The sequence below is a fragment of the Cimex lectularius genome, unplaced genomic scaffold (genome assembly GCF_000648675.2).
Source record: "Cimex lectularius strain Harlan isolate CLEC.00 unplaced genomic scaffold, Clec_2.1 scaffold9, whole genome shotgun sequence".
Classification (NCBI taxonomy): Eukaryota; Metazoa; Arthropoda; class Insecta; order Hemiptera; family Cimicidae; genus Cimex; species Cimex lectularius.
Window position 1 is genome coordinate 1,243,764 of NW_019392733.1, and position 25,617 is coordinate 1,269,380.

General features: G+C 33.7%; 5 protein-coding genes across 7 annotated transcripts; 3 read left to right on the top strand and 2 right to left on the bottom strand.

Moving 5' to 3' along the window:
• Positions 1-251: 251 nt before the first annotated feature.
• On the bottom strand, positions 252-2,536 carry LOC106665405. Its single transcript, XM_014391818.2, has 3 exons — positions 2,180-2,536; positions 585-686; positions 252-479 (listed from the first exon to the last, which is right to left on the bottom strand). Exons 1-3 carry the CDS (start codon positions 2,429-2,431, stop codon positions 339-341), a joined length of 495 nt encoding a protein of 164 aa, XP_014247304.1. The 5' UTR covers positions 2,432-2,536; the 3' UTR covers positions 252-338.
• A 180-nt stretch (positions 2,537-2,716) lies between these two features.
• Positions 2,717-6,647, top strand: LOC106665406 (NADH dehydrogenase [ubiquinone] 1 alpha subcomplex subunit 5-like). The gene is made up of 3 exons (XM_014391819.2): positions 2,717-2,824; positions 6,174-6,335; positions 6,394-6,647. Exons 1-3 carry the CDS (start codon positions 2,798-2,800, stop codon positions 6,565-6,567), a joined length of 363 nt encoding a protein of 120 aa, XP_014247305.1. The 5' UTR covers positions 2,717-2,797; the 3' UTR covers positions 6,568-6,647.
• Positions 6,648-9,158: 2,511 nt separating this feature from the next.
• Positions 9,159-11,898, top strand: LOC106665335 (dolichyl-diphosphooligosaccharide--protein glycosyltransferase subunit DAD1). Its single transcript, XM_014391672.2, has 3 exons — positions 9,159-9,467; positions 9,539-9,679; positions 11,756-11,898. The coding sequence occupies exons 1-2, from the start codon at positions 9,266-9,268 to the stop codon at positions 9,667-9,669; spliced, it is 333 nt and encodes a 110-aa protein (XP_014247158.1). The 5' UTR covers positions 9,159-9,265; the 3' UTR covers positions 9,670-9,679; positions 11,756-11,898.
• A 564-nt stretch (positions 11,899-12,462) lies between these two features.
• On the bottom strand, positions 12,463-15,898 carry LOC106665414 (3-hydroxyisobutyrate dehydrogenase, mitochondrial). Its single transcript, XM_014391826.2, has 6 exons — positions 15,666-15,898; positions 14,259-14,338; positions 13,869-14,047; positions 13,141-13,262; positions 12,745-13,082; positions 12,463-12,667 (listed from the first exon to the last, which is right to left on the bottom strand). The coding sequence occupies exons 1-6, from the start codon at positions 15,748-15,750 to the stop codon at positions 12,479-12,481; spliced, it is 993 nt and encodes a 330-aa protein (XP_014247312.1). The 5' UTR covers positions 15,751-15,898; the 3' UTR covers positions 12,463-12,478.
• A 1,570-nt stretch (positions 15,899-17,468) lies between these two features.
• LOC106665361 (G protein pathway suppressor 2) lies at positions 17,469-25,617 on the top strand. 3 transcript variants are annotated; one of them, XM_014391730.2, is made up of 9 exons: positions 17,469-17,664; positions 19,860-19,967; positions 21,228-21,435; positions 21,496-21,649; positions 21,719-21,833; positions 22,661-22,837; positions 24,677-24,807; positions 24,887-24,988; positions 25,315-25,617. In XM_014391730.2, the coding sequence occupies exons 2-9, from the start codon at positions 19,871-19,873 to the stop codon at positions 25,390-25,392; spliced, it is 1,062 nt and encodes a 353-aa protein (XP_014247216.1). In that variant the 5' UTR covers positions 17,469-17,664; positions 19,860-19,870; the 3' UTR covers positions 25,393-25,617. The 3 variants fall into 3 exon arrangements, with proteins under 3 accessions (XP_014247216.1, XP_014247215.1, XP_014247217.1); XM_014391729.2 differs by lacking the exon at positions 17,469-17,664 and adding an exon at positions 17,715-17,757; XM_014391731.2 differs by lacking the exon at positions 17,469-17,664 and adding an exon at positions 19,209-19,349.

Here is a 25,617-nt window from a genome sequence, read left to right on the forward strand (position 1 = left end):
CCAACCACTGAAGTATACTTAAGCATTTACCATATGGTTTAACCTACTTTTAAATCCCTTCCTTGGGGGGCCTTTCTTGGTCTGGCACAATTTTGTACAAATATCCTCTACTTAACTATCTATTCTGTCAGAGCTTTCAGGTGTGACAAGATTACTCCGACTGATACTCTCTGGCCATGGGAGTGCCACAGGGCAGTGTGCTTGTACTCCTTTATAGTCCAAGCACTTGTAATTTTACTTCATACTAAAAAGTCAATCTATTTTCTAATTTAATTTAATTACATTTTGATATATAACAACAAAACTATCTGTAATAGCATGAACCAATTCGGCCAATTTTAAATAGGGGAATCTTTGAAACCCCTTGATGAATAATCTGCGCCGACAAACCTATTAGGAGAAGCAGGGTAATTAGGATCCCCGGGTACGGATGTGACCCTGTTTGCCAGTACTCTCCAACCTCCTTTTCTTGTCCAATCCTAAAAAATATGTATAAAATAAGATGGAATGTATTCTATCAGGAATTAAACATGACAATAAAGTTGAAGTATGAAGCAAAATAAATAAAATTATAAAAAACTCACATTGTGATTGTATTTGAAATAATATGCGGTGCAATAAACTGCAAATATAGCCATACAAAATTTTCCGGTAATTTTCCTTGCCAGCAAAGCAGCTTCTTTACCCTGGAATGAAATTTAACGTAACAAATAGTTCGATTTTCTTATTTCCTTGACATGTTTAAATAATTTTGTTTTAGAAACCAGTCTTTTATATAATAAACTGGCAATAAACAAGGCAAAAATTCTTAAAATACACCCTAACAAAAAGAAAGTATCTTCTAGACAAAAGCTAAAAATATCAATATGACAAAAGTATAAATAATCACATAATCTGCCTTTTCATTACCCTCCAAACCAGATCCAGCCCAACGGGAATTTCCATTTCGTTTTAATCACATTTTTACCATCAAGAGGGCTGGATCATGGTTGTTAGAAAGTCCTGACTTTACCTGCCTTTTCATTACCTTACTGATCTATCCATCCAGGTACTCAGACAAAAACCTCAATAACAAATATCAAATTGGGTCACAGAGTTCATGGTATTTACACTGACATCTCCAAGACTTTCAACAGGATTAACTTTCGGCTTCTCAGGAAGCTGTGTGGTATAGATGACCTTCTTCTTTCTTGGCTCGATTCCTTTCTACATGGAAGACCTTACAAGATTCGTGTATAGTGGTTCCATCTGAAATTCTGTCTGGAGTACCTCAGCGCTCTCACCTCGGGCTGATACTTTTTTAAAATTCCGTGGCGGTCGTGAATAAGTAGGTAAGTCGAAATTTTCAATTTTTCAGTAGGACCGTTTTTATGTTTGGCGTTACATTACATACTTGAAGATACCTAAAAATGTACATCTCTATATCCAGGTTTCTATTGGGAATTGAAGTTACCGACTTATACATGACCTAAAGCTACAAGGGAACATTCTGATGCTACTGTTAACTCATTTTCGAGTTAAGTCGACTTACCTACTTATTCATAACCGCCACGGAATTATTTTTCAATGACGTTTCATCAATTTTTTGTTTTTTTCATACTTTTAACTGACGAACTTAAATTATTTTCCAACATTTCTTCCATTACGGATTGTGAATTACATCAATTAGATTAAATGGTTTTGTTACCAAGTGTTGGGATAATGATGTGTACATCAATCAATCAAAATGCAAAAGCAATTATATTCATTGTGTCTTCTAAGCCGAAGGATTGTGATTCTTGGTCGTATCACATTGCTGGTCTTCCCCAGGATGAAGTAGATTAAATAAATGACTTAGGTTTAATTTTAATGTAATTTTGTGATGTCATTTCCAAGATTAGACTTTAAAGAATTCTCCGTTTTGTCAAATATTTTACTTCAGACTTTGGTAACCTTTTTGGTATTAAATTCATTCTTATTTTCACACTGACCAAATCTTTTAATAAATACCCGAATTATAAAAAATAACAGTGTTAATATTATTGGAAAGGCAAGGACATAAAAAATACCAAAATTTCAATGCGCCACTTTTTTTATGTGGAGCAGTGTATATTTTGTTACTTTAATATTATTTATTTTAGCTTAGATCTTACCTGTAGAGCTTATCTTATAAATAAATAATTAAACGAAATTTTCTCACCATAACTGGTTCTAAAGGTTTGAAAAGCCTATCGAGCGGGTACCAATAAGCCCTCCTAAAGGGGTTATACAATTCTTTATACAACTCCGGTACAACTCTGGGCTCTGAAGGGTGCAACTTCTGGTCCTTGATCCACTGTTTTCTCCAGGCCCTTTCTTCAACTGTCATACCCTCGCCATGGAGCCTTTCTCTCTCCCTGTACAGCCTGCCTTGGATGGAAAAAGCTTTTACACCTCCCGTGTTCGAAGCCATCGTAAAGCTTTAAGATAAATTCGTTGTATTGAAAAATTTCTATGACAAACAGGTGAAAAAATCCAAAAGGTCAAAACTGTTAACCCGATGAAAGGTTAGAAATAGCCACAGCCTCGATCTAAAAATATTTCAATTATTTTAAAACAAACAAAAAATGGTTTCACAATGAACAATAAACTTTTTTTTTTAATTAATTATCGTAAAATAGCACTCAGAGGTGATACTTTACATTAAATTTAATTATTTTTCCGGTGACTTCAATGACATGAGGTTTCTTTTTTCATCTGGTTCACCCTAGTTATAACATCTGATCGGTCTGTTTTTGTATATTCTCAGCTCTGTGTTGTTTGGATTTATTTCACTAAAATGAGCGCATTCCGAGTGACTAAAACGGTGAGGGCAAATCCAATTCCTTCCTATTCATTTTCAAACAACTTAATTAATTGCTAAAGAGTTTCTTTGTTATTTATTTAAAATATAACTTTGAGGGTTCTTTTATCTTGTGTATTTCTATGTACGTTCAGACTGTAGGCGTGTTGACAGTACTGCTACCTGAAGAATAACAACTAGGATTCCACGTACAATTATTTAATCATACACAAAACACAGTGTCTGCTTTCTGATGTCTGTAGCATGACTGACTCTATAAGCTTTATGTATCTATAGGCATTATATCACTCGCAGAATTTTTTTCACAAGGTGTGAACTTGGTTCAATCAATTGATCATATCACGGATCCGTGTACCGCATACAGTATATTAGGTAGTTTTGGCACTTTTTATTTTTGATGGAGTTCCCCCTGAGTACTGCAGCTTTACAGTTTCTTGCACTCCAACCTGGTTCCATTTTGTTAGCATGTAACAATACTAAATTGAGCCCCTTGTGTGCCATTTTTCTTCCATCGAAGAAATTCATTCAGGGTCTCTGAGATCTGAACCCGCCAGACCTTCTGTTAATGAGTAGTTGTTTCAACTTTTATTATGCTCAGAAAAAATCCAGACAGTAGCAGTGGGAATCGAACCCACAATCGTAGGATCGATTCCCACCATCGCAGATAATGCAAGGGAAAAGAAGAGACAGTTGAACATGTCCCCTGTTGGACTTGACCTATGTGGGCATTTTTCACGGTCTAAGTTCCGAACTTTAGTTTTGGCACAAGTGTTGGTTTTGCACTAGTCAGACGCCCACATAAGTCTTTCAAGGTCATTACAATGTTAGCGCATTACCATGTGGCCTAGGAGGTGCCCGTTTTCAAAATTTGTCTTTTACATCTTCTTAGATTAGGATTTTGTGGGTAAAACAGACAAAAGAAAGTAAAACAATTTGACTACATTCCACGAGGATTCATGTAATGCTTTTTTTTTTATTTTACTCCCCCTGAGGGGGAATTAATTACTGATTTGACTATATTTGTTTTTGTTTGCGATTGATACATGATCACCTAATTTAGTGAAACCTGTCTTACATGGATAGAAAGGTCAATTGATGTGCCTAATAATGGACAACATATCTTGTTCCATGAGGCTTGCCACCCAAAATTACAATAGATAAAATTATTAGTTATTACCATAACTAATCCATTGTGCATTTCCACTGTTATATAGAGCTCCTAATTAAGCTTTTTGAAGGACTCCTGTAGCCTATATAAGCCTTTGCACCAACAGAGGACATGTTCCGCTGTCTCCTCTTCCTCTGCCACTCTGTCTATATTACTCTGGAGTCTACATTGACCAATGAGCAGACCTATTATTTTAGTCCTAACATGCAGTAGATTTTGTAGTTCTGCTGATAATTTCTGCTTCTGTTCTGAGCTGAATTCACATTGAATGGAGGACTTTGAGCGATGTGGTCCTCGATACCATACCCTGATAAGCCCTAACCATTCTTTTTAAAATTTATGATTAAAATACAATAGATTTTCTGCTAGTGCCCCACAATAGCTAAGAAAAGACAATGAGGAAAATGGAGAACATACTATGCAACTGCCTTACAACAGCTAGGAAAAAGCTGTGGTACATAGAAAAACCATTCTTGGGCAATGTAGAACTCAATACCATACCCCTGATAAACCCCAACCATATATGTAAGTTATAAATTTGAGCAGATGTAACTTATATGAATACATATGAGGAAATATATATGATGAATCAATATATGAAACATTATATGAGGAAAACTGACCACAACCTCTGCAATAGCTAGGAAAAGGCTGTGGTACCTAAGAAAACCATTTTTGAGCAATGTGGATCTCATACCCCTAACAAGCCCTAACCATCCCCCTTGCATAGGACTTATGATTCTTGAGAAAAGCAACAAGTTTTTCCTCCCCCCCTTTTTTTAATAAAAATAGATTGCCTCTTTTATCTTTATATATAATTGTGAACTCCCAAGACGCCGACTAAAATTATGGCCAAATTATGGCTTAAGCAAAAGCCCTGACCTCAATTTTATTTAAAAAATTTCAAAAGCATAAATTACTAATTGTGAGGGCAATAAATAAGTAATTAAAATATGAATTCAAACTACGTAAGTTATCTGTCAGTTGTTTTGTATGACTCTCACCTCGCAATTAGTCACAATAAGTTTTAGTACTAAAAACCAGTACTTTTCAGTACTAATATTGTTGTGCTATTGTGTATTAGATTTTTTAAATTATTATTACAATACTTGTTTTAATCGTGCACTGTATTTTTTATAATATTAATCAGTGTCCTGTGACTAACTATACAATTGCTCTATTTTATTATATTGTTGTATTTATTTATTTTATACTATGTATATTTTTTGTACTGTATTTGTTTGTACTAACCCCTAACCTTAAAAGTTAGAATGAATAATCAAGAAGTGGTGGCCGCCCACCCAAACAAAGGCAGGTTTTCCATTCTGAACAAAAAAAAAAGCAGTCTTTCTTGCTCTGTTATGATTTCCGACAAATTATGTTGAATAAAAACATCATGTGCACTGCAATTCTAAACACTTTGAGGACAGATTCACCAATTCGTATCGCATTTGTTGCCATGTGAGGGTGAAGGTTCGTCATACGGTCAATTATGTTTTGCAGACTCCTTGACAGATGTCAATGTGCATTAAGTTTGCACAAAAATTAAAAGATTAGACTGCCCAATTTTGACAGCTCTTGGTGGTATTTTGACTAAAAAACCTTATGAGCAAACAGGACTGCAGCTCAAACAATGCAACATGAAAGTTTTAACTTCAGTTGCATTTTGTTGATAGTTTACAGATAGATTTAATAAACCTACAGCAGAAGAAATTGCTGTAGTTTTCCATTCGTCAGAAGGAAAACCGCCAGGTAATTGAAACATTGTTGTGCACTATCGTCAAATTGGTCCAAAGTTAATTTGTTTTAAGCCCTCATTATGAACCCATGCGGTAACCACTGATCTATCCCTGTGGTGAGCCAGGATGGACCCCAAAATGGCCCATAATGGCATTTGACAACAAAACCATCATGAACAATTAACATAGTTACAGTTGCTATTTGCAATCCGTTTTCTCACATTCATAAATCATATTGTTCCATGATTTTGACTAAAGAATGTGGCTATTGCCCTGACAGGCAACTAGTTATTTATAATATCTTATTACCTGACTTAGTTTTGAATGTGTGAAAATTGTTATCACGGATAGTGTGAGTCTATGAGTCAAAAGTAATACTGGAGTGAAAGACAGTCACTTAAGAATGAATGATGAATGATAACATTCAGTTCTTTTATTTTTTCAGGCTACTGGCCTGACAGGCCTGCCAGTTTCAAAGACTCCTCAACATACGCTGAGTGTGCTGTATGGGAAGATTTTAAATGTGCTTGACAGTATGCCAAAGGATGCTGCTTATCGAAAATATACAGAGGAGATCGTCAAAAGTAGAGCTGCCATCGTTAGTCAGGTATTCCATTTTTGCAACATTAGTAATACTTGTTTTTAACAATAGCTTTTCCATATAGGCAAAAACAAGTGAGGAAATCGAACAAAAGATTGAATGTGGTCAAGTAGAAGAACTTATCATCCAAGCAGACAACGAACTAGCCTTAGCAAGACAGTTTGCTCGTTGCAAGCCTTGGGAACCCCTGATGACCAGTGCACCGAAGGACCAATGGGTTTGGCCTCATACAAAATAAAATTTCACTTCTTTTCTTCAAGAATAGGGCTATTAGAATAATTTGAGCTGTTGTAATTTAAATAAATTATTATTATTCAATAAACTTTTGTTTATTAAAACCTTTCTATTTTTAATCATATTTAATTTTAAATTGTTCAAAAAACAACATACTCTTTTCTTCATGAGGAAAAAGTTAATAAGAATGTCTATGTAATTAGCCCAAATTGAAAGTTTGACAAATTACAACAGCTATTATACATTAAATAGACAACTCCGATCTTACGATCATCAATCGTATCAGCCAGGCAGCTTTAAAGGCTCAACAAGCTTATGATATCAAATAAAAACTAGTCTAGAACTGCCTGAATACCCTAAAAAACAGATCTATTTACAAATAGTCTGGTTGCGTCCCAGGTCTAGAGGGAATTTCAGGCAACAAGGCAGCAGAATTTCTAGCCCTAGCTGAAAAGGGAGCATTGGAAGAACACATAGGCCCAAATTTATTTTGTGGCATAAACTATGGCCACATTAAAAAAGAATTGGAATATTGGGTAACTAAAGAACAGCAAATACTGGGAGTAGTGTAAAGCCAGGCATGTGGCAAGCAAAAAGATTATGAACTTGTGTGGTGATTACGCAGAAAACAAACACTGAGTGAGTAAAAAAACTTTGATTGAATATAAAAAATATATTTTTTTTGCATTTTATAAATTCACTTTTTTCATCATCCTACATGTATCTGTTAAATTTAAACCATGTTTATAAATCCCAGGCCCTTAAGATGATCTCAATAAAGATTGAAACGTTGGCACGATAAATAAAATGTTTTTCTGAAACCTACGTCACACCAGACCGCATCTCACGATTTCCGAATAATTATGAACTTGCAAAAACAACCCAATGGGAGAGAGAAGTTCTTAAAAGAAATTACAATAAACAATTACTTTATGTAAAAATAAAATTATATAAATGAAAAAAAATTACATTAAAGGCCTAATAAGCCTGTAATTATGGTAAAAAAGAAGCATGAAACAACAATTCAAGTGACATCTACAAAGAAAAGAAAACTATAAACAAGTTAGTAAAATAAAAATATACAAATAATATAATATATAAGAACAATATATGTGTAAGGAAAAATAACATTTGCGTATGAATAATAAGTGCAACGTGTAGAGGTTAGTGACCGTTAATCGATAGTTATTCAGATATCGTGAGATGCGGTCGGGTGTGATGTAGGTTTCAGAAAAACATTTTCTTTATCGTGCCAACATTTCGATCTTTTATTGAGATAGAAACGTTGGCACGATAAAGAAAATGTTTTTCTGATACATCACACCCGACCGCATCTCACAATATCTGAATAAATAAGTGCAACGTTGTTTAGTATCAAAGAGATTGATTTTGGTAAGTATATGAGATAATAAAAATCAGGTTTTATTAGACATTAACATTTTGACAAGTTTGTCAATGATGGCAAGAAATCATGGGATAAAAAGGATGTGCCTATTCGACAGAAAGGAGTTAAAAATTCCCCTTGTATATTTATGGGAAATACTCCAGTCAAATACCACTTTTAAAAAAAGGGACTATCAACAGATGACCACTGTCAATTATTTCTAGAAGAGATGAAAGAACACATCCTATGCAACTGCCCTGCAATAGCTATGAAAAGGCTGTAGTACCTAGAAAACCATTCTTGTATAATATAGACCTAGATATAATATATACCTCTGAGAAGCCCTAACATCCCATTTAAACTATATGAGGAAAGTAGACCACATCTTATGTAACTGCCCAGTAATTGTTAAGAAAAGATCACAGTACCTAGGAAAGCAAATGTAGACCTCTATACCATACCTCTGAGAGCTCCGATTTAAAATATGAGGAAAAAGGAAAAGAATCCTTGCAATAGCTAATAAAAGTCTATGGTACCTAGGAAAGCCATTCTTGAGTAATGTTCCTAGGTGTCATACCCCTGAGAAGCCCTAACGTTACTTTTTATATATGAAGAAAACAGATCACGATCTCTGCAAAAGTGGGAAAAAGGCTATAGTACCTAGGAAACTAAGCAATGCAAACCTCAATACCTCACCCCTGAGAAGTCCTAATCATCTCATTTAAAAAATACGAGGAAAACAGTACAGATTGTCTACAACAGCCCTGCAAATGCTGCAATAGCTTAGAAAAGGCTATGTTACCTAAGAATGCCATTCTTGGACAATATAGACCTAGATACCGAATACACGGAAAATATTCGGTAGTTCAATAAGGAAAGGAAAATATTCCACAAAATCTATTAGCAGATATCGGTCACAATAGACAAAAGTACCAAACAGTGAAATCCTTATGACTCTAAATGGGAAATGAAAAAAGAAAAATAGAATTTTATTTCATATAATTTTCTACATGTCTCAGTTTGTATGGGTAATAGGTCTTAGTTGCGCTCTTTTTCGTGTTTGTTTTATTTATTTATTGTTTTTGTATGTCCATATTTAAATTTTCTGTATAAAAAAACATTGATATAAATTATAATTCTGGAACGACCGAAGAGGGAGAATATAGTTCAATCAGTTAACGATTCGGTTCATTTTCCGATTCGTTCAGTGAAACCTCTCAGATTCGGAAACGACTCATCGCCTGGCATTTGGTAAGTCGCCGTTGAAATATCCAACGTCACCAGTTTTCACCGTTCCAATCCGGACAAATTTTCCAAAATGTTGAGCACGGTAGTCAAAAAATTTTACAATGAATATTCCACAAACACGTCCAAAAAGTTGAAAATCATAGACGCTTATTTATTATATGTCCTCTTGACCGGCATCGTCGAGTTTGTTTATTGTTGTCTTGTCGGAACGTTTCCTTTCAATTCATTTCTAAGTGGATTTATTTCATGCGTCAGCTCTTTCGTCTTGGCAGGTAATTAGAACATTAATTTCGTAAATTCATTTTATTTTTAATTTAATTTTTTTTTTAATCTGCCTTTTCAGTCTGCTTGCGTCTCCAGGCGAACCCACAGAATAAGCTGCAGTTCGCGAAAATAAGCCCCGAAAGAGGATTCGGAGACTTCATATTTGCTCATATAATTCTTCACCTTGTCGTCATCAATTTCATCGGCTGATTTTGATCTGGTAAGCCAAACTTTACATATGTGAAAATCCAATTTGCTAATTTAATGGCTTCAATGAGACACCCTAAGAAATTTGGTAATATTTTATATCTGAACAAACTTTTTATATTAGTCGAAGGTCAGTCTCGGGGCATGGCAGCGCAGGTACCTCAGGACTATAGGGATATTTAACTATCAAATGGTACAGTGGTTTGAGATGAGATACACGGTGTCCGACCCTACCTCTTTTTGATTTTGGTACACCTAAGTCCACAATAATCGTTTTTATTGTATAATAACATCTATAGATATAATATCTTACATGAATAAAACCTTTTTATTCTTTTTAGACATTTTGTTGTCTTAGGGATAGGGATAAAAGAGGCAGCCACAAGGACTTCTGCTCCTCGACCTGAGTTGATATCTCTCTCTCTCTCTCTCTCTCTCTCTCTCTCTCTCTCTCTCTTTTTTTTTTACCCAACTCATTAGCCATCTTCAGGTTGTTAATCAACCTCATAGCCTTGCCAGTGGCTCCTTAATGTAGGATCTTGCTTGTGGCTTTTCCTGTTCTTGTTGCAAGAATCTGCACCTGAATAGACCTTCACAAAAACATAAATTGTGTTTTGCAGTCTCCTCCTCTTCCTGGCACTATCTGCACAGGGTTTCTTGTGTCTACTCCTATCCGGTGCATGTGCCTTCTTAGGTGGAAGTGCTCTGTTAGGAGTCCAACCAGAATTCTGGTTCTGTTGCAGTTACCTTCCAATAATTTCTTTGTAAGTCTTGCAGATGGTACTTCTTTGAATCTCTTCGTCTCATACCTGGTGTATTGTTCTACCAGGTTTTGGACTCCTGGTTTTTAATGTGTATCCTCTTGTGTAGCAAGATGCTATGCCACAGAAGGTTTCAGAATCTAGAGAGTCCATGTTGGCCTTCTCTTTGGCCAACATGTCAACCTTTTCGTTGCCTCTATGTCATGATTGCCCGGGGACACGTGCCAGGTTCAGGACATTGGTGTCACTGACTTCTGCCAGGGCCTCCATGCATTATTTGGAGATCGTGAAATGCGGTCTGGTAAGTTTTAGAAAAACATTTTCTTTATCGTGCCAACGTTTCGGTCTTTATTGAGATCATTGTCAGGTCCTGAGATTTATAAACACTGTTTAAATTATACAAATATATGTAGGATGTGAAAAAAGTGCTAGAGATTTTAGACTCAATTTGTATTTGTACTCACTCAAAATATTTGTTTTCCCCCCCAGTTAAATTGGGTGTTGTGTTGAGATTGCCAGTGAAATATTGATATTTTATGTTTATATATGTTGCATTTTGGAGGGGTGGGGAAGCAAGTTAGGACAGAAAACATTTTTATATGAGGAGTTGGCTTCTTTGAGGTAAAAGGAGCTGACAGTGGGAAAGAATGGGTAATGGCTCGGCTCGGCCTGGAAGTCAGTGATTCCTGGGCAGTGTCCATGGGCATTCAGGACATAGAGACAATGAGCAAGTAGACATGGTGGCGCAAAAAGGAGCCAACATGAATTTTCTAGGCCCTGAACCCCATTGTGGCATAGCACTTGGCCACAGAAAAGGATACTTCCAAAAATAGATCCTTACTGAGTTCAAAACATGATGGAGCAATAACCCAGGCATGAGGTGAAGAAAGCCAAAGAAGAGCCATCCATAAGATTTACAAAGGAATTATTGGAAAGTAATCGCAACAGAACCAGGATTCTGGTTAGATTCCTGCCAGGGCACTGCTGCCTAAGAAGGTGTACGCACCGATTAGGAGTATAGACAGAAAACCACTGTGCAGGTACTGCCAGGAAGAAGTCTACTTCTTGATTATCCTCCCTGCCCATTTGGCTAGATGTAGACTTGCAATCCTCCTTTCAGCATGGTTTGGTTCTTAGTTCGGGTCCGTTGAGTGCAAATACAGCTCTTTCTTATGGTAGTTTGTCAGCTATTTTATTTACCTTAAACCTTCCCATACTTACATGCTAAAGCTCGAAGTGTTAAACAATAGCAGTTGAATTTTAGTCAACATATTTATATAAATATATTTTCTTTGTACATGCCTTATTCATGTGTAATTTGTTTTCAGGAGTTTCAGTTTGAAGAATATGGACTTTTTTAAGCATCATTTTTAGAAACATTATGTCAACATCTGCAATTATTATGTTCAATAGTTATATTTTTAAAGAAAATATTATAAAAGTTAAATTCATGTTTATAAGATGTAAAGTGTAATTTTTAAATACATTTTTTCTGTAATTATTATTACATTATTTACTAATATTATTGTTTATTTATAAATTGAATCCTTTCTTCGATGGTTTTGTAAATTGATTTGAATAAATATAATATATTTATTATACTAATATATCATGAATATACAATTTAGTAATTTTTCAAATATCCTCGTCTGTGGAGGTTGGGTCTAGATTCGAGAAAGGAAAAAATCATACCAGGTTGGACATAGGCCACACCAGGACCACACACAGGCTCCTTCTAGCAGGACTGAGTGAAATAAAGAACTTCATCATTCCGCATGATCTTATGGCACAGCAGCGGGGCAGGTATCGATCACTGATCCAATACTTCACAGCCAAAAATATTTTTAACTGTATATAAATATTTGTGTTTGTTATTTATTGAAATAAATTATTTATTAGTGAGAATAGAGGGGCCCCGAGGAATGAGATGTATGTAGTACAGGTGATACTATAGCACCAAAGTTTTCCAGTCAACTATCCACAATATTATTTAATTTTAAGAGCTCAGGTTAACATCAAAATCATAAAAAAAAAGTAAATAGGAATGGCGTTTATTTTGTTTGTTTATCTGTAAAATGTTTATAAACAAAAGAAAAATCTTTATGGCCTAGTTGTTGAGTGATGATATTTTCATAAATTTCCAGTGTCTTCTTTCCTACTTCTAACGTCAACCCAATTTCTTTTGCAGCATTTTCAGCTATTTTTAAGTCTTTAGCAAGCATTTCGGTTGTAAAGCCAGCCTAAAATTAAAACAAAAATAAAATAAAATAAAAATAGATTTGACTCTAAATGTAATTTTACTTTAGTTATTATATACCTTGTAATCCTTCGAACTGGGTACATTTTCCATGACCCCAGGAACTGGATTGTATGTGTCTGATGACCAACAGCGTCCGGAACTGCTGTTAATTACCGAGGCTAATAGTTTCGGATCAAGGCCTAATTTTACACCAAGATTCATGGCTTCCGAAACGGCTGCCATTGATATTCCAAGTATCAAATTGTTGCAAGTCTTCGCTACTTGTCCACTGCTTACGGCACCGCAGTAGATAACCCTGGATCCCATAGCCAATAACACTGGTTTAGCTGTTTCAACGACACTTGGATCACCTCCTACCATAAAAGTCAAAGTACCATCTTCTGCTGCTTTTATGCCTAAAAAATCCTTTAGGTAATGTTTGTTTTTTTTTCTTTTTTTTTCCCCCCCCCATACCTCCTGATACTGGGGCATCAATAAATTTGGCACCTACTGTTTCAAAATGCTTAGCCAGTTCTTTTGAAACTGATGGATCGATTGTACTCATGTCTATGATGAATTTATTTTTATCCAGAAATCTGAAATTAAATTGAAACATTCATATGTTAATTAATTTTTATATGGTTCATAAACTGATAAAAACATCTAGTCTATTGCTGTTATTTACACTTATACTGTAATAAAAAGTATAGTAATTATTATATTGGGTGGCTACATGCTTTCTATATGGAGCCAAGGCACCCTTCAATTAAGTAGGACAAATGGAATGACCTTTCTCAACATGCCAGACACCGAGTAAGATGTCCAAGGTCTATCCTTAAAAGGATGAGGATGACCCCTCTTCTATGAGTCAAATCTTACGGGCTTGTCTACTGATCCAGCCCACCAATGCTGTCACTTTCTTTAATCATCATTTTAGTGTCAGAGGGCCGGATCACGGTTAATCCTGAGGTCATAGCCTTAGCTGCCTCGTCCAGCTTCTTTCTTAAAAATTTTTGCATATTACATATATGATTTTTTTTTTTTTTTGTATTGTGTGCTTTAAATTTGCCATTTTTGAGAATATATGTGAAGAATATATATATTATATATATAAGAATATATAGTGAATATATATAATAGAATATATATAAGAATATATATTGAAGAATACATGTGAGATTGCACGATTCATTTTCACTTACTTCGATAATCCATCATCTTCTAAATAGAGAGATTTCAGATGAGGACTGGCAGGAAGCATAGTTAATATGAATTCGACATTTTGTGCCAGTTCTTGGGTAGATCCGGCTACTTTGGCACCAACTTTTGAAACTCTTTCACATGCCGCTTTGTTGATATCAAAAACCGTCACATCAAACCCCTAGAATAAACAAATTTTTTTGAATATAAGTTTATATAGAAGGAATAAAATAAAGACAAGGTATTTTATTGACTTAGAGATAATAATTTTGATTATATGTATATTATTATCTTAAGTCTTAATGCTTGATCTCGGAATATTTTTTTAGGGTGTTATCCTGGTAAACTTATTAAGTTAAAATTATTTACAATGATACTTAGGTAAAGTATACCTTTTTCACTAAATTCATGCTCATTGATGCTCCCATGTTTCCCAATCCTATGAAACCGAGTTTCTTTAATGGAGTTCCATCTAAAAATAAATAAATAATCATTATAATACATATTATATATTTCAAAAATATTAAATTAATCCATATTTGCTCAATGGTCATAAGTGACCATATTAATTATGTTTTTAATTAAATTTTGTAGTTTTGTGTTTTAAATTTTAATTATTTGAAAACTACTGTTTGCTGGCAAAATATGAGTAATGAGTCAAGGACATAACTTAGGAGATAATTTAAAAATGTGGGTTCACTCTTGCTTTCTGCTCTTCTCTTGCTTAAAAGATATCAACTTGTGTTTGTTGATAATGACCGTTTAATACAGTTATATAAAAATAATTATTACAAAGAAAGAAAACAAATAAATCAAGTTTGTAAATTTTGACCAAAAGAAAAACTACTAACTTTTTTATTTTAACCAATACCTTGCATAAAGATTAATTAATTGAAACATTAAGTTATTTGGTCAATCGGACCACGAAATCCAATGGATTCAAACGAAAAACGTTGAAATTTATACTATTATAAAAAATACCCCTGGCTGCAGATTTAAAAAAAAAAAGCTCAAAGAGCTGGCGATGACCTTAGGTGTTTGACGGCCCATAAATTTTACACATTATATAAAATCACATCATCAATGGTGGTTTATGTAACACGGGTGACAGATTGACAAACGAGCATGATTGGTAACCCAAAAGTACAACCCCTCAGAGCTCAATAAATCATCTCACAAAAATCCATCCGCTCTCATATTTTCATTGTAAATCCTGAATTCAAAATCATGATCGATTATTAATGTTTTTGACCTTAAATAACAAAAAAAATCTGACAGATTGAAACGGTGAGGAAGGCCTTAAAGAAGTAAAATAATTGAAAGATTAGACAGCGATACATCAATCACAGTTTTGAATGGTAAATAAATTAAACAATTTAATAAATTAATAGTTATTAATTGCTCTAAAAATCATGATTTTATGCCATACCAGACTTGGTAGGGAAGTTTCTAAAAACAGTGTGGGACCTACAAAATTGATATTACTGTAGCCTGCATAAATTATTACCCCTCCTGTCAGAAGACAGTTGGTCTACCTATAAAAGTTTAAAAAGCATTCCCAATTAGAAACTCAAATAAATTCAGGATTCATAACAACGATCCTAAAAGAAAGTTAGGAAAAAGGAAGAAAATAAGAATAACTATAATGAAAGAGATATGACTCTTCAGTACCATTTTGGTCTTAATTAAATATAAAAACGTGGGGCTGAATAAAGGCTTTTTTTCAACTGCTAAACTTAATAACATTATTTTCCATATTTTACAATATTAGCATGCGTTGTCAATGGGACGAGCATTACCTAAGCTGGTGCTTTGAAGCCTAATTTGTTGACAAGATGTTTTCAAGCCGACGAAAACGGCACGTACAGAGTGAAGCATGGACATTGTACTCTTCCTATGTTGTATGCTAAACTGATGAAAAGTGATAGGGCATGGGCGAGTTTCTCATTAGATAATTCAACCCCATTTATAATAGTTTAGGAATCAAGGTCGGCCCGTTATCTAAACGCCTTGGCCATGTTGGCTAAGTAAAGGATTAGAGAATAGAGATGGGCAAAAGAATCGACCATCCAATCGATTCCTTTAAGTGAGTTGCGGTTCAGTTCAGGAAACGGATTACGTCACACGATTCCCGACGATTATTTTTTCTGTAACAATTCCTTTTGATTCTTCTAAGAAACTCTTCGATTCTTTTTCCTGTAACAACTCCTTTTGATTCTTCTAAGAAAATCTTCAACTCCCGGAGTCGGATTTCGACTCTTCAATTCTTTTGGCGACTCATCAACTCTGCGATTCCTTTGATTCTTTCGATTCCTCAACTCCCGGACTCACAGTTTGATTCTTTCCAAGATCCAAAAGCTTCTGCTATTGTGGAAGTTGATAAATATATAGCAGAACCTCTTGTGAACTATCGCACTGACCCTATGGTTTGGTGGAACGATAGAAAAAGTCTATTTCCTAATTTGTATAATCTAGCCTTGAAAATATTGTGCATTCCTGCAACCTCTGTTCCCTGTGAGAGAAGTTTATCTAAAGGGGGTCAGAAATGTACCCAAAAAAGGTCCCGTCTGACTTCATCAAAAATTGCACAAATGCACTTAATCAAAATAAAGATATGCTTTAGAGTAAATAATAGTTAAAACTCTGAAGGTACAAAGTTGGTTTACTAATTTGATTGGAACATGTAGATTTCATAAACATACTGAACAACCAAATTATGTTGAACTTTCTTGGTGTTTTTTTATTAAGTTAAAGTTGTGAAATAAATTTTGCCAAAGATAAAAATGTGAATTACTAGATTAACTCCACTTTCCTTTTTTTTTCACTTTTCTTATTGGCTTCACTTTTTTCCCATTTAACATAGAATTTTTGTATTTTGTTTCGATACAATAAAATGAAAGTGTACACTGCTAGAAAGCTTTCTAAACGAAGAAGTTATTATGAAATTTTCCAAACTCTACCATGAATTTCCAATTAAGTTGCAAAGTTTAGTAATTAGTTTTTTAATAAATTTTAAATTTAGTAGTTTTGAAAGATTTAGTGTTTTTTAATCAAAAGTTAAATTTAAAGTTCTAGAAGGCAGTCTTATTAAAGTAAATTTGACACTATTTTCAATGTTTTTGTTGGATTTACCCAAAAATGAATAGGCTAAGAGCAATACAAGTAGATTTATGTCGACAACCATAGGTCGTTAAAAAAGTTGAATATCTGCCAAGCATTGAACCAAGTTTTTGTTGCATTTGAGCTGTAGAAGCACCTGACCAAATTTGTTATACGAATAACGAATCACCTTGTATAATTTAGAGTTTGTTTTATTATCTTGCAACCAGAAAAATCAATATTTGATTCAGTTCTAATTAGATAGAACAGCTAATGCCGGCAGGCGAAGCAAAAAAAATTAGAAGAGTGAATTTTTATTTAAGGAAAATAGTTTTTTTTGTAGAAGCTAAGATAAGCTTTTTGAATGATTTTATAAAACCTGTAACTGCATAAATAAATTGAAATTCACCAATTTAAATTTCCATTCTGGTGACGTTTCAACGTCCTTGATGTCATAAATTTTGTTGTAATGTTTGAACTTGTTTACCGTTGTAGGAAGCGTTTAGAAGGTTGCAAACAGGTTGGGGAATGTACATTTTTTGAGTCGAATTCCCTTTTTGTATATTTTATTAATATTAATTATGACCCGTTTCAAGATGTAAACGTCGGGAAAATTATTTTAAAATAACCATTTTATGAATTGATTCCACTGCAGTTTTATATGCCACTTGTTAAAAATTGAGCGTCCAACAAATAAAGGTGAGCGTGAATGTACACCTCTAGCATTTGTTTTAAGTTCGGCCCGTACACAATTATTCGGAAATATGTTAATTCCTGCCTTAAAATACAAAAGTTAGTTACTGTTATTTTGATCCTTTGTTTAATTTATCTCATCTAAACGCTAAAAAAAATTTCTACTTAATTTACATCCTTATAATTTTTTTCCCCACCCCAGGACAGCAGTACTTAACGGAGTAACTACCATTGTTTAACCATATTTTGTCTAAACTTTTAGATTTTAGGTTTCTTTAAAGCAGCGTTTATAACTTTTATGTCTCTGCATGTTTATCAAGTCTAAACATACCGAATCATTCGCTATTAAAAAGAGCCATTGTTTGACCCTGATATTTGTTTGGATTTCGATTTTGGATGTATATAAGCTCAATTGTGCACATGTACAGAGTTGAACCTATCACTTCGGCAGTTCCAAATTTTGTAATTAATTACATAATTAATTAAACAGTAAATTACCGGCAGGCCTCATGGATCACCCACCTTGGGTGTTGGCAGTCTGTAGTCAGACCTTGGCCTTATCCATCCAGTAACGAGGTTCTCCAGGTGCTATAAACAGATAGGTCATTTCAGCCCCCAACGTAATACGTCTGTAGAGCCAAACCCATTCATTCAGGGTGGTGGAGTACTCCATATTCTTTTATCATCCTTTATACCTATAATATAATTAACCTAATTGAGGGTCGATGGGTACTCAATATTCCGCCTTTGGCCCTCACTATACATTCATGCTAATAAATACATTCAATCTCAATACATGCTAGGGACTCAAAACTATCAGTACTATATACAGTAAAATGACCCTGTTTTCTCGAAGAATCGGAACAGGGGATCCAAATATTCGCTACTGTACTCATGTATAATTCTCATTTGGGTGGATTTCTATGCGCTCTCTACACGGAGCCAAAGATTTGGACACCTCAAGTAGGTGGACACATTGAACGACCTTTTCCTACATGCTGGGCATATATGGGCTTTGGCCCAAAATAATTATCTGTGTGTTAACCTCGCATGGCCTGTCGTTAATCAAATAAGTACGACTTCTATTACGTGTCAGATACCGTGAGGACCACCTATCGACAGTACTTTTGATATGCGAGAGCTTGGTGGATTGGAAGCGAAAATAACTAGATAAATTTATTATTTGCCAATCGCCTACTAAAAAATTTATTCATGTTACACTAATACAAAATAGTTAATTCCTAAATTACACTGGGAATTTTTCTTTTTTAAATAATTAAATAAAAATCAAGTTTATAATGTACACATTTATAGAATAGAGAATAGCTTTGATTTTTTTTTTTTTACTTTTTAGAAATAGTTATGTAATAGCATTTTTTAGACTGATAACGTTTGCATAGAAAATGAGCAATTTGATTTTTTAACTTAAGAAAGCTTTTTTTTATTTATTTTTTCTTACTACGTGCTATCAATTGCACTATCTTAATTAGTTCTAAAGATAAGATTGAACACTTTTTATTCCTGATAAAGGTTGAATATAATTTATATAGTACATGTAAGAAAAGATATTGCACAGTGAGATAAAAAATTTATTTTATAATAGATTCTGTTAGTAAAATGTGCATCGCATGACTGTTTATAGTGTTTTGCATTTCATGATATTTGTTCAAATCAGGTTTTGAATAGAAAAAGTACGTTTGCCAGGTTTAATAAATTTTTGATATCTCATTTAAAATTAAAAAATATGCTTAATCAAATCTGACATAATTTCTTAAATAACTTTTTAATTAATTATATTTTTAATCTAAAGTCTTGGTTGAGATGATAAAGCAAGTGTCATGAGTGGGATTCGAACCCACGACCTACGGCTCAATACACCGCTGCTCTAACCAAGTCATGTAGCTCAAGTTGTTAGAGCAGCAGCATATTGAGCCAAAGGTGACACTTTTTCATCTCAACCAAGAGTGTAGATAAAGTATAAGTAATTAAAATAATTAATATGGTGAATTATGCCTGATAAATATATTTATATTTATATATGGATTAATTCTTAAATAACCTTCACTCGAAGAAATTATATTCAAAGATTCTTTGGTGATTAAAATTAGCAAATTTTGTGGTTGAAAAGTTTGCCATCAGGTTAAATTTTATCATTACATTGTTTCAAATTACCTTACAAATTTCTTGTTACGTTTTTCCAGAGGCACAAGCCATGCCTGCAGTGGTGGCCTGCCGCCCTCAGAGCAGTGAGCAGATGTTCCAGGCCTTAAAGCAATATATACTGAAAGAACGACAAAAAAAGAAACAGGGTAAGATATTATAATAAGTTTTTACTCAATGAATATTGATGTTACCACGTCCAAATGAGAAATCTAGGCACACTCCACATCATTTTTTCCTATTTACATGCTGTTAACTCAAGTGGGATGCTGGTGTACTCAATATTCTTTCATCACCCTTTGCACATACTATATAACTAAATGAAGGTCGATATTGTAGATGTAGATGTCGGTGTGTACATTATATAGTGCCATTTAGAAACTATTGTATCCCCTGTTTCTTGTTACGTTTTTCCAGAGGCACAAGCCATGCCTGCAGTGGTGGCCTGCCACATCATTTTTTCCTATTTACATGCTGTTAACTCAAGTGGGATGCTGGTGTACTCAATATTCTTTCTTATTGCTTATTTCTTCGTGCTTATTGCACACCAGTGAGTCCTAAGAACGACTTACTTTCATTAAGAAGTTCTTATAATATCCCCCATATGAAAGTATTAAAATATCCAAGAATATACTGTTAAATTTGAACAATCTTTCTTTAGTCATGCCTGACACATAGTTATGCATAGGAATTGCAGCTTTGGAATAATTTTATTTTATTTCTTATATCTTACAAAAAAATATCGATTAAAAGCCAATACCTTACATAAAAATTAATTAATTGAAAAAAGTTAATTGGTCAATCGGACCACGAACTCTAATGGATTTAATAATTAAAATGAAGTATATCTTCACTAAAGCTCTGCGTGGCCAATTCATTTGTCGCTGAGAGTCAAATAGATTACATGACATTTGAAAAATGGCAAAAAGGAGGGAAAATTCGAAAGGTAGGTTGAGATGGGAAGTTAGTGTCCGAGTGGATGGAAGTCACGATAGCTCAAGTGGAAGAGCAACAGCGTATTTAGCCGAAGGTCGTGGGTTCGAATCCTGCTCGTGACACTGATTTTTTTTTTTATCTCAACCAATACCTTACATAAAAATTGATTAATTGAAAAAAGTTAATAGGTCAATCGGACCATGAATTCTAATGGAATTGACTAAAAAAATTAATTAATTGAACTTTGAAATGGCTCTAAAATTGACTTTGTTTGAGGCACTCTTTGTCTTGTAATTACTCCCACAATTAAAGAACTATCTTAATTTTCTAATTTTTGCTTTTTGTAATTCAAAGATTCAAATGAAAAACATGGTTTGTGATTAAAATTCACACAAGAATACTGTTTATCAATCTTAGGTTACTGTATTTTTAAAAGGAATTACAAACTTATTGTCGTTTTATTCTGTTAATAGAACAGGAGGCAGATGCAGAAGTAGAAAGGCAACGGAAAGAACGGGAACTGCAACAGAAACAGGATGTTATGACTTTAGAGGAAAACAGAGAACAGATTGCACAGCTAGAGCAAACACTAAATCAACTTAAGGATGAGAAACATCAGCTCTTTTTACAACTTAAAAAGGTATTAAACGAAGATGAACGGAGACGACAGCAGGAAACTAGGTGAGATTTCAAAAATACAAACTTTTATCTATAGTATATTGAAAATTGATTTAATTTTAGCAATGAGGTCGTGGACATGTATGGCGGCTTGTATACAGGCGTTTCTCCCATGCCTGGACAGCTTTCGCAGCTTGTTATTCAACAGCCTAATTATGTTCCTATGCCTGATCGTCCAATGTACAAGGTGCCACCAACGCATTCATTTCTTTCACCAGTAAGTTTTAAACATCTCTAAGGGTAAAAGTTGAAATTGTGTTTAAATTTTTTTTCTTTGTAATTTTAGCCATCTTTGAAGCGCCCGAGAAGTCCTTCTCCCCCGCCGCACAAACCCCATTATAGCCAACATTATCCACAGAAACCGGCTCCACCTCCACCACAACGTGTTGTTACATATCAAAGTGAGTATTGTAAAACTGTTTGTTTATTATTATTATTATTTTTTGTTTAAAGCTGGAAAAATAAAATAAAGACATTATTAACTTATTTCCTATTCAATTTCATTAATTAATGATTCAAAATCTTTGTTACAAATATAATAATTCAGATTTGTCTAAAATCAAATATCAATCATATTGCCATTGTAAAAGTTTTATTTATCATGCATTCACATTCTCACTTTAATGCTGGAAAAGCCATTTTTCTTCACAACTGTTTGAAAGAAAAAAATTCAAAAACTAATAGCTTTTCTTTATTTGTTTAATTGGCTACCAGCGGAAGCTTTTTTTTTTTTTTTTTTCCAATGTATCGTAACAGTTGTCAATTTAATATTAATTTGATTTAATAATTATTTAGCAACCATGATTGAAAGTCAAACTATTGGTAAGTAGTAATATTTAAGACTGATATGAGAGTAGTAGTCAATTAAAATAATATTTAGTTATAATAAATTGTAATTAATTAAATTTGGTTAATGCTTAATTCGTGCAAAGATGTGAAGTTTTGGAAATGCTCACTGAGTTATGTGAAGACGAATAACAATGAAAAAAATGACAAAAAATTAATGTTTTTAGGTCTAACATTTTTGCATATTAGTTTATACATCCATTAAAAAATGAAATGTTAGACTTGTTTAGTAATTGTGTGTTTTTTTGTTATATTATATCCTAACAGTTAGATTTATTGGTACATAAAGATATGGATACCTAAAATAAGGGAGGGATTTTTATTTTAAAAGAAATTTGTCTTAAAAAATAATTTAACGATATGTTATTACACTATTTTTTAGAAGGAAGCTACAGTTATTATCACCATGGACCAGGTCCACCTCCTGCTCAACCTGCTTTTGGCTATCCCGGTCAACAGTTTGGGCCTTCTTCAAGTCGAACTGAAGTTTCTCATCCTGACTCTCAAAGCTCTAAACATCACATATATATGACTCAACCAATGCCCCATCCAGTAACATGTAATTATTTTATTATATATTTTATTTAACAAAAAAATAATTTGTTAGGCATGGAGATATCTGAAAGGCTGGAGAACATGGTTTAGTTTTTGCTGGTCATCCCTAATGGTCGCTGAGATGCGTTTCAGAACCTCCCCAGATTCACTGGTTGGTTTGCGGAATTGGCAAATCTAGCAGACTAAAGTAGTCGTAAATAATCAATCACTACAGTATTTCACAACCAGGGACAGTTTATACTGAAGAAAGTATAAAGCTGGTTGGGGCGTTGCTATCCACAATGGTTTAGGTGTCAACATGGCCTCATCACTATAAGTTAAAGGTTCCTGTGACCCTGCATTCAAACCCGATATATGTACAATTTTTTCCCCCAAAAATGCATATTTACAAATGGGCTTTTTTTTTTTTTTTTTCAAAAACACCGACACCCTGAGGGTTCATTAATCTCGTAGTTAAAATACCGTTGTTTAAAAAAGAAGAAGAAAACAAAAAGTATAAAGCCAAAATGCGCCTGACAAACCATGGTGATTGGAGAATCACAAAACTACAAAAATTGATTTGTTAATTTCAAATTATCTACTATTTATTTATTTCATTTGCTGCTTTTCTTCATTTTTGTTGTCCTTTTTTCTTTTTATAGTTGGTTTTTATTTATTTATTTATTTTTTTGTAGCCCTTATTATGTAAAGGTGCTTTAAATTATAGTTTATTTCCAGGAAAAGTTCTAATTATAGTTTTATTTTGTTATTATTTTTTTTTATAGGTAAAAAATTTCTTTTTAACAGGCCTATTTGTTGAATGTGTTTTTAAATAACATTACACTTTCCAGACCTTTTGGCATCCATAAATAAAATACACCTAGCTCTTGAAAATGGCACAGGATGCCGAAATGTCAGAAAACTAATTTTATTTAAAAACACCTTACCTATTTCCTTAAATTTTGATTCAATTTGATTGACTACTTCTTTCAGGTAAACTAGGAATATCCTTTTCTATAACCACTATCCTGTTAAAACTGGAGTCCCACAGGGCAGTATCCTTGGGCCTATTTTATATTCAACATATACGGCCGACTAACCTACCCATCCCGAAACATTGATTTACACTTTTTTACACAGATGATACTGTCATGTTCCTCAATAAAGATCTTGTCCTTTCACATCGCTCTCTACAGGCTCACCTTGGATGAAAAAGCGGCGGATAAAAATAAATGTTAACCAATGCATAATCTTTACCCTCCGACATGGAATATATATAACTATGTATATATATAATATCCCTTCCTATAGTTAACCATGTCAAAGAAAGACTAACATAGAATCCACATACAAGACTAAAAAACGAGGAACTGTCTAGCCCTTATAAAAAAATTTAATGACTCTTAGATAAATGATCAGAACTGATACTTCAAAGCAAACAACTGATATCCAAAACTATAATGGACATATGGCATCAGACTGTGGGGGTTCAACCAAACATTCGAACTATAATCGCATAATTAATAATAAATTTCCACAAAATTCTCTGAAAAAACAGTAAATGCTCCCTTATCCGTATCCAATCACATGATGGACAATTAAAATTCCTTTAGTAGAAGATATCATAAAATCCTGATACATAAAAGCGGCAGTGGCCTTACAACTTGTAGGGAAGCGAGACGTGTGAAATGTCACCACTGGGTGATTCTTCACCCCCTATTGAGAGATTTTGCTTTATTTTACACTGCTAGCTTTTGTTTTACTTTGTTTAAATTTGTACGTATTAACAATTTTACAGTATATAAAAATAAACTGTTGTAAAAAAATAATTAAATAAATAAAAATCTAGTTAATAATCTTTCAGCGTGGCATACTCCATTGGATAAATTCAGTTTGAATGAGGACAAGTACTATCCTGTGGCTGTGGCTTCTATTCGACCAGCAACTCATGTACCAGTGCATGGTGGTGCGATTCCAATTCAGCAACCTGCCCAGGTAATTCAAATCAGTTTGTAATTATCAGGTTATGGTAAATTAAAAGAATATTAATGATGATTTTTTTTTCTAACTCTAGGGAACAAAGACTGGTGGAATAACATCAGGATATCCTATTAGACCTCCGTCTTCAGCGCCTCCTCAACCACATTTGGTAGTACCGTCTTCTAACACCACGCATGTAAGTGTAAATTCAAATATCAAAGTGTAATTATATGGATTCTTGGCAATATATTAACCACGAAATTGGATATTAGCAAAGAAAGAGAGAATTATAAAAAATTGTAGGTTATGATGATGAGTTGGTGAGTCGAAGTCATGATAGCTGGTAAAGCACCAGGACCCTTTTGTTTGTTCGACTCCTGCTCGTGATGCTAGTTTTTATCTAATAATTTGAAAATAAAAATACTTTGGTTAAGAAGACCAAGAAAAACGTATATAATTATCTTGTGTATAATAATTTTCCTAGTCAAAATTTCTATATGTTTCGTGTTGTTATTGTTGCAGGGCGTGTATCCAAGTCAACCGTCAAGCAGTAGACTTGTATACAGTCAGGCACCGCACTACCTGCCAAGGGACTTGTAATCTTTTCCTGTTACAAAAGCAAACAACAAACTACAAAAGTGTAGTTATTTGTAAACACTGTATAAATTTTCATTTTTATGAATTGATGGTATTTTTTCTCGCAGTAGGGTTTGACATTGAAACACTTAAATACTATGAAATGTAATACTATTTTCCAAATTTATAATAACCACAGTACATTATTAATTATAAACAAACAAGGATTTAATTGTAATAAAGACAAGA